This window comes from Canis lupus, chromosome 16, assembly GCF_003254725.2.
Source record: "Canis lupus dingo isolate Sandy chromosome 16, ASM325472v2, whole genome shotgun sequence".
Taxonomy (NCBI): domain Eukaryota; kingdom Metazoa; phylum Chordata; class Mammalia; order Carnivora; family Canidae; genus Canis; species Canis lupus.
In genome coordinates this window covers 7,270,121-7,279,641 of record NC_064258.1, presented here as the reverse complement: position 1 = coordinate 7,279,641, position 9,521 = coordinate 7,270,121, and the positions used below count along the sequence as shown (strand labels likewise).

At 38.2% G+C, this 9,521-nt stretch overlaps 1 protein-coding gene across 1 annotated transcript; it reads left to right on the top strand.

The window, feature by feature from the left end:
• The first annotated feature begins 381 nt into the window (after nt 1-381).
• LOC112651008 (olfactory receptor 9A1-like) lies at nt 382-2,809 on the top strand. The gene has a single exon (XM_025433931.3). It carries the CDS (start codon nt 509-511, stop codon nt 1,451-1,453), a length of 945 nt encoding a protein of 314 aa, XP_025289716.1. The 5' UTR covers nt 382-508; the 3' UTR covers nt 1,454-2,809.
• Nucleotides 2,810-9,521: the final 6,712 nt, after the last annotated feature.

Sequence of the window (9,521 nt, the reverse complement as noted above, 5' to 3'; positions counted from 1 at the left end):
TTCAGAGGAGAGGAAGGAAAGAAGTAACCATATCTGGGTGGGATTCTCAGGATTTTGTAGGGTATGGAGGTAAGAGGCAGAAAAGATAGTTTAGGGCATTCAATAGGGAAAGGTTGGTGGTATAAACGAGCACATTGTGATCAGGAAGTGGACAGGGTGGCAGGTCAGAGCAGAGTTGGAGGCAGAAGGGCCAGTGAGTAGAAAGATTAGGGTGCATGCAGGGGTGAGTGGGTAGGTTTTCCTGCCTAGGATGTGGTATTGGTAATTATTGCTCATCTTCATATATATATGTGTGTGTGTGTATTTTCATATGTATTTTCTTCATAAGACATTTAACATCAACCTTGTACAGAGAATAGTAGAAGATGAATCCACTTGTCATGATGTGGAGCCTACGAGCAGAGATGATATTTCCTCTGCCTGAGAATAAACTTAGTCCTTTGAATTTAGAAGCATGTGAACTCCCCTTTGTTTTTTAGATTTCATAAAAGACAAGACGCAGGACTAAATGTTGAAGAATTATTCTAGTGCTGTTGAATTTTATCTACTTGGCTTCCATGGCTCCAAAGAACAACACAATATTCTTTTTGCCACTTTCTTCTTTCTCTACTCAGTGACAGTCATGGGAAATATGCTCATCATCGTGATTGTCTGTGTTGATAAACGTCTGCAGTCCCCCATGTATTTTTTCCTTGGCCACCTCTCTGTCCTAGAGATCCTGATTACATCAGTTGCCATCCCCTTGATGCTCTGGGGGCTGCTGCTTCCTGAGATGCAGGCAATATCTTTGCCAGCCTGCAGTGCACAATTATATTTGTACCTTTCTTTGGGTACATCGGAGTTGGTATTAATTGGAGCAATGGCTGTGGACCGTTACGTGGCTGTCTGTAACCCCTTGAGGTACAACATCGTTATGAACAGCCACACCTGCATCTGGGTGGTCATTGTGTCATGGGTGTTTGGGTTCCTATTTCAAATTTGGCCAGTGTATGCCACATTTCAGCTTACCTTCTGCAAATCAAATGTATTAGACCATTTTTTATGTGACCGAGGGCAACTGCTCAAATTATCCTGTGATGACAGCCTTTTCACAGAGTTTATCCTTTTTTTAATGGCTGTGTTCATTATTGTTGGTTCTTTGATCCCTACAATCATCTCCTACACCTACATCATTTCCACCATCCTCAAGATTCCCTCAGCCTCTGGGCGGAGGAAAGCCTTTTCTACGTGTGCGTCCCACTTCACCTTTGTCGTGATCGGGTATGGCACCTGCTTGTTCCTCTATGTGAAACCCAAGCAAACACAGGCAGCAGAGTATAATAGGGTAGCATCACTGATGGTTTTAGTGGTGACCCCTTTTCTGAACCCATTTATCTTCACTCTCCGTAATGACAAATTTATTGAGGCCTTTCGAGATGTCATGAAACGCTGCTATCATCTCCACAAGGGTTAGCTGTGTCCTATGGACAGTCATGGACTCATCATCATGGACCTGAGTAATGTGAAAGCACTAATTCAATCTGAAATAATCATTTTCAACACCAAGTGGTTTGTGATGCACAGAGGAACTCTACAAAATGCTTCAAGGGCGTTTTAACACACTGAAGGTGTTCCAATTTATAATCAGATGGTTCCTACATGGGAGATCTCATTAGTATATTTTAACTGGATATATACATTTATATACTTTTCTGTAAATATAATACATCTTACAATGTAAATGTACAAAATGTATGTGATATTTTTTAGTACATTAAGCTCTTTGGGCAAACAAGAAAGACTATAACTCATTCAGTGGCAACTGACTCTATGTTGGATTTTAGGTGCTGGGTCACCTTTCCGTATGTTGTCCTGTGTTTCCACGATTTTCTCTATTTGTTCTGAGTGACCCCAAGTCCAGCCTTAGGCCTCAACCTTTTCTTGAGGTTCCTGCTCCCAGGTCCAACAGGAACCTGGGGATAGGACTGGCAGTTGTGAGAGTGAACTCACTCCACAATCCTGCCTCCTTCCCATCCTCAGGGCCAGATGTGTGTTAATTCAGGCACATCTCTAATTGGTGGACTTTTTCAGGGTGAGGAGGGAAAGTCTTGGACACAGGCATTTTCTTCTCTGCTATGACTCATATTATCATGCCAGTCCCAAATGTGTGAGATCAATGGGCCGAGTTCTGGGACCTGAAGTGACAAGAGGGAGCTGAACTTGCTGTGTCCCTGGGCTGAGGCAGGAGTGCAAGGAAGGCAAATGGGGAAGCCCCTGGTTTCTTCTCCCTGCTTTCTTTACATTGTTCAACCTGACAAAGGGCATTCTATCTCCCTTCTCCCTCAGCTATATTTCTGTCCTGCTCTACAGTGAGCTTAACCCACATCTCAGTTCCTATATTGTCCCATCTCAGCCCCTTTCCTGACACACCACCATTTTAATATTTATGCCATTCTAATGTGGCTAAGCAGGGGTCAAAAAACTATGCACATGAGACTACTTTCCCAAGATAATATATCTATGTATGCTGGTGACTGTTCTATGGGCACTTGAAAAGAATATGTATTCTGCTCTTTTAAGATGGAGTGTTCTGAATATATCTGTTAGATTTACCTGGTCCAATGTGTCATTCAAAGCCACTATTTCCTTGTTGACTTTCTGAATGATTTATCCATTGATGTAAGTGGGGTATTAAAGTCACCTAGTCTTATTGTGTCACTATTAATTATGTCCTGCATGTTTATTAAGAGCTGTTTTATGATGTGGATGCTCCTATGTTTAATGCATAAATATTTAAAATTGCTACATCTTCTTGTTGGAATATAATGTCCTTGTCTCTTGTTACATCTTTGTTTTAAAGTCTATCTTGTCTGATATAATTATCACTACCCTGGCTTTCTTTTCTTTTGCATGAGCAATGCTTTTCCATCCGCATGTGTCTTAGGCCTTAAATGAATCTCATGTAGGCAGCAGATGGGTGGGTCTCACTTTTATATTCATTCCATCACATATGTCTTTTGGAGACGTTATCATTTACATTCAAGGTAATTATTTACAGGTGTACTTATTGTCATTTTGTTACTTGTTTTATGGTTATTTTTATAGTTCTCTGTGTCTTTCTTCTCTCATGGCTTGCTGGCTCTCTTTAATATGATTGAATTTCTTTCTCTTTATTTCTTACATATTACTGGTTTTTGATTTGTGGTTACTATTTGGTTTATATATAACATCTAAGCACATAACAGTCTCTAGTAAGTTGTGGTTGCTTAAATTTGAACCCATTCTTTACTCCTCTCCCCACCCCCTAACATTTAGGTATATGATATCATACTTTACATCCTTTTATTTTGTGAATCCCTTGACTGATTTTTATAGATATACTTAATTTTTTTTTTTGCTTTGTGCTTCTTACATTTCTTACTCCTGCTTATGGTCTTTCCTTTCTACTCGAAGAGTCCCCTTTTCATTTATTGTGAATGATTTAGTGGTCATGAATTCCTTTAACGTTTTTGTGGGGGGGGGGGCAGTGACAGTGGCCCAGGGGTTTAGCACCACCTTCGGCCCAGGGCATGATCCTGGAGTTCCAGGTTCGAGTCCCACATCAGGCTCCCTGCATGGAGTCTGCTTCTCCCTCTGCCTCTGTCTCTGCCTCTCTCTCTCTCTCTCTCTGTGTCTCTCATGAACAAATAAAGTCTTAAATTTTTTTTTAATTTGAGAAACTCTTTACAACTCCTGTTATTCTGTACCAAAGCCCTGCTGGATACAGTATTCTTGGTTGTAGGTTTTTTACTTTAACAACTTTGAACATATCTGGCCTGCAGAATTTCGGCTGAAAAATCAGCAGGTAGTCTTAACAGGGCTTTCCTTATAAGTAATGGTTTTCTTTTCTCTTAGTACTTTTAAAATTTTCTCCTTATCACTACTTTTCCCATTTTATTTTATTTAATATATTTATTTATTTGAGAGAGACAGAGAGAGAGAGAGAGAGAGGAGAGGGAGGAGCAGAGGAGGAGAGAGACTGTCTTCAAGCTGACTCCCTGGTGAGCATGGAGCTCATTGTGGGGCTCAGTCCTATGACCCTGAGATCATGACCCCAGCTAAAGTCAGATCCTTAACCAACGGAGCACCTTAGGCACCCTACTTTGTGCCATTTTGAATACCATGTGTCTCCCTGTGGAGCTTAGTCTTATCAGTGCTGAATTCAGCTGCCAATCTACGGAAAATATGTGCAAAACAGAAAGATATATTTTAGTGTACCATAAGGGTGACATCACCAAAATCCAGACTACAGGAAACTACTGTCAAAACACCTTGTGAGTGCAACAAATGGATTATAAGGAAAAGAAAGGAATGGTGAAAAGATTTACAGATTAAAGGGAGTAAAGAATACATGAAATTTTTAGAAAATGGGCAAGACTAAGCTATAGTGTGTGGTGATGCAAATTTGGTTGATGAAAGAAAGGTAGTAAAGTGATGATTGCAAAGATAGTTACTTGTGGGGAAATGAGGATTGTGATTATAATGGGGTAATGCAGAAGGTTCTGGGGTTTCTATGAATGTTCTTTCTTTCCCTTTGATCTGGGTGGTAGTGACAAAGGTACTTACCTCATGATAAATTAGATACACATTTGCTTTGTGTAGTGTTTCTGTATCTGTAATTTATATTAAAATCAACTAATTAGGGGTGCCTGGGTGGCTCACTTGGTTAAGTGTCTGCCTTTGGCTCAAGTCATGGTCCCAGGGCCCTGGGATTGAACCCCAGATTGGGCTCCCTGCTCAGCCGGGAGTCTACTTCTTCCTCTTTCCCCTGCTCGTTCTCTCTTTCTCTAATAAATAAATAAAATCCAAAACAAAATCAAAAAAAGAAAAGGGAATACATATTATAACAGAAGTTTATATTCTTTTTGTTTTTTGACATTTCTGTTTTTTGATTTATACTAAATCAAAGTTTTGATTTTATTAAATTTTATTAACACACAAATATATCAGTATGTTGAGAAAATATTTGCAAGAACAATAAATATGTGATGCTAAAAAACTAAAACCAAATGATTAGGGGGATTTTTGTTTTCCAGTTCAGTATGTAAGGATCTTGGAAGTTGTCACTGTTGCTCACAACAAGAGTAAAACACAAAGAAACTGAAAAGCATCATAGTTTCTTACATCCATCAGAGAATTCAGGTCACAGGGCAAACCATTGCTCTCCAGATTGGAAAGATGGGCAAATACGATGAATGACAGGGTACTGGGGCAGATACTCTGGAGCAGAAGCCCATTGTTGGAGCCAGTATAAAGTTAGAAGAATTTAAAGGTACATGACAAATTTTGGAGGCTCAGTGTGGACAACCTTGAGGGTGTCAGTCTCAGGAGGGCCCCCACACATTTGTGAATTGTGTCCCTAGGACCCTTATCAGCATCTCAGGGTGAAGATCAGAGAACTAGGAGTCCTATCAAATTAGGGGAAGGGGAAGAGTAACCATTGTGAAATACACTAAGAGCATCCTCTTCCTTAGACGCCTACCTTCAGTGGGAACTATTTTGTTAACGCCTAAATATGTTTGATTTTCACCAGAGTCTAACCAATCTGGGGAGAGGGAAATAGCCAGCTCCAGATCTCTCTGTCCTTCCTGTTTCACCAAGGTTACAGGGAAGGTAAAGTCATGACCCAGGGACACAGGCTCAAGGAAAGACTGAGACCTAATGATTGGACTATGGAATGCTTCACTCCCTCCACTCCTTACCACCACATCAGTAGGGCTTATGTATGATAACAGGGGATTAAGAGAAATAGCTGTGAGTCTAGGACCTTATTTAAGAAGGAGATTCTAGGGAAACACAAAGACAACAGATGAGACAGCAATAAGAACAAGAGATTTATTTTAGCCTCTCACACCTACAGCTGCATTAAACAGTAAACACAGCCCAGCTCCTAGCCAGGTAAACATATGACCTCACATAGAAGACCAGTTTACCTCAGGTCTTTTCACCCATTTTGTAATGTACAGCTTCCAGTGAAATATAACAAGGAATACTAAAACAAAACAAAACCAAACAAAAGAATACCCCCCCCCCAAAAAAAAAGTATGAAGAGACAGGACAAACATGAGAACTAGACTCAGATATGGCAGAAATGTTGAAATAATCAGACTGGGATTTAAAAATAACTATGGTTAACACGCTAAGGGCTCTAGTAGAAGAGTGGCCAAAATGCAAGAGTCAATGAGTGACAGCAGTAGAGCAGTGGAAACCCTAAGAAAGAATAAAAATGAATTGTTAGAGAAGAAAACCGATTTAAACAAAAATAAAGCTGTCTTTAATGAGCTCAGGAAAAGAGTACACATAGTTGAGGAAAGAATCAGTGAGCTTAATGGTATGTCATTAGAAACTTCAAATCAGAAAAGCAAAGTGAAAAAGTAATAAAAGAGATTAAACAGAGTATCTAAGAATTTGGCATCATTACAAAAGTTGTATCTTCTGTGTCCTGGGGATACGAGAACTAGCAGTAAATTGTTAGAAGTAATAATAACTGAGAACTTTCTAAAATTAACAAAAGACATCCAACCACAGATCCAGGAAGCTCAGAAACTAGGAGCAGGATAAAGAGCAAACAATTCACATGTAGGTATATCCTATTAAAACTGCAGAAAATCAAAGGCAAAGACAAAATGTTGAAAGAAACCAGAAGGGGAGAAAACACCTAATGTACAGAGGACTAACAGTGAGAATTATATTACAGTCCTCCTCAGAAAACGTGCAAGCCAAAAGGACAGCAGAGTAAAATATTTAATGTGCTGATGAAAGAAATCCACCAGGCTGGAATTCTTTATCCCAGGAAATTATCCTCACAGGTGAACAAATACTTTCTCAAACAAACAAAATTTGAAGGAGTTTGTCAGCAGGAGATCAGCCTTGTAAGAAATGTTAAAAGAAGATGTTTGAAGACAAGGAAAATAATATGATTCAGAAATTGAATCTACAGTAAAAACAAAGAATCATAAAGTAGAAATAAATTAAAGTAAAATAAAATATTCAAGTTTTCTTATTCTTACCTGATCTCAAAGATAAGAATTTGTCAGTACAGAGCAGCAACAAAGTGGGTGATCTAGCTTATGAATAAGTGAAATGTATGACAGCAATGTTTAAGATATGTGAGAGAGGTGCTGGGGACATTTGTTATGATACTTGCACTACCCCAGGTGATATAATATTATTGAAAATTGACTATAGCAAGGTCACAGGATATAAAGTTAGTATAGAAAAGTTTATCACTTTACTATATAGTTGCTTTCCTATATGCCAGCAATGAAAATTGGATTTTAAATTAAAAACACAACACCGTCTACATTAGCACCAAAAGATATTTAGGTATAAATCTAACAAAATTTATGTATATTTTATCTGAGGAAAGCTACAAAAACTTCAAGAGTCTGATGAAAGAAATAAAAGATCTAAATAAATGGAGAAAATCCTATTTTCATGCACAGGAAACAGTGTCATTAAGATGTCAATTCTTCCCAACTTGATCTATAGATTCAATGCAATCTCAACCAAAATTCCAGTAAGTTATTTTGTAGGTAATGATAAAGTGATACCAGTGTTTATATGGAAAGGCGAAAGGCCCAGAATTGCCAACACAATCCTGAGGAAGAACAGAGTTGAATGCACTGACTCTATTCAATTTCAAAACTTATTATAAAGCTATAGTTACCAAGACAGTGTTTTATTGTTGGAATAATAGAAAAATATATTAGCAGATAGAATAGAAAGTCCAGAAATAGACCCACAGAGATATTGTCAACTGATGTCTAACAAAGAACAAAGGCAATTCAGTGGAGAAAGGATAGTCTTTTCAACAAAAAGTGCTGCAACAATTGGACATTCACATGCAAAAATTCTGGACACAGATGTTAAACCTTTCCCATAAATAACCTCAAATTGGATCAGAGACATAATTGTAAAATGCAATACTACAAAACATCAGAACTTAACAGAGGAGAAATGTAGATGACCTTGGGTTTGATGAATACTTTTTAGATACAATACCAAAAACATGATCTATGAAAGGAACAATGGAAAAGTTGCACTTCTGCTTTGAGAAAGACTGTTAGGAGAATGAAAAGACAAGCCAAAGTTTGGCAGAAAATCTTGGCAAAATACATGTGAAATATTCGACATGTATCCTAAACAACTCCTTAAAATCAACAATAAGAGCAAATAACTCAATTGAAAAGGGGGCAAAAGATAGGGACTGAGGCCTCAGGAAAACCTATGCAGGTGATAAATAAGCATATAAAAAAGATGATGGACATTGTATGTCATCAGGAAATGGTAAATTAACACAACAATGCAATAATGTCCTACACCTAGTAGAAAGGCTAAAATCTAAATACCAAATATTGGTGAGGATGTGGAGCAAGAAGAACTCTCATTCATTGCTGATGGGAATGCAAAATGGTACCAGCACGTGAAAGAAATTTGTTAATTTCTTACAAGTTAAGTATATATTCTTACAATAGAACCTAGTAATTATCTTCCTTAGTGTATACACAAATGAGATGAAATCTTATGTCCACACATAATCTTGCACACAAATGCTTTTTGTAGCTGCATTCATAATTGCCAAAAATTGGAAGCATCAAAGACATCTGGTATAGATTGAATTATATCCATCAAAATTTGTATGTTTAAGTTCTAACCTCTCAGTACATCAGAATATGAACTTGATTGGAAACGAGTCATTGCAGATATAATTCTTGAAGATGAGGTCATTCTGGAGTGGGGTGAGTCCATAATCCCACTGACTGGTGTCCTTATAAAAGAACACCATATGAAGAGACACACATAGGGAGAATGCTTTGAGAACATTAACTATAAACCAGATAGCAATAGAGAAGAATCAATAAAGCCAAATGTATGTCTTGGAAAAGAATATGATTGACAAATCCCTAGCTAAAATGAGCAAGGAAGAAAATAGAGATACAAATCACCAATGTCAGAAATGAGAACAAGGGATATCACATTAGTGCAATAAACTATAAACATATAAAAATGGATAGCATAAACAACTTTATGTTAATAAACTTGACAACTTAGATGAACAAAGCAATTCACCCGGAAAACACAAACTGAAGGGGAGGTTTTGAATAGTCCTATAGCTAGTAAAGACATCTTACCTAGGGCAGCCCGGGTGGCTCAGCGGTTTAGCGCTGTCTTTAGCCCAGGGCGTGATCCTGGAGACCTGGGATCAAGTCCCACGTCGGGCTCCTGCATGGAGCCTGCTTCTCCCTCTGCCTGTGTCTCTGCCTCTCTCTCTCTGCATGTGTGTGTCATAAATAAATAAAATCTTTAAAAAAGACATCTGACCTGTAAATAAATACTTCATTACAAAGCAAACTCCTGGCCTAGATGTCCTCGGTGATGGATTTAGCAAACAATTTAGGAGGAAATAATATAAACATTTTTCCCTGTAAATTAGGAAAGGAGGACATACTTTCCAACTCATTCCATGATAACCAAAATTACCCTGATGCCAAAATCTGATA

Excerpts from the sequence above, each read along its gene's own strand:
- LOC112651008 (XM_025433931.3), top strand. The coding sequence starts at position 509 with ATGTTGAAGAATTATTCTAGTGCTGTTGAATTTTATCTACTTGGCTTC.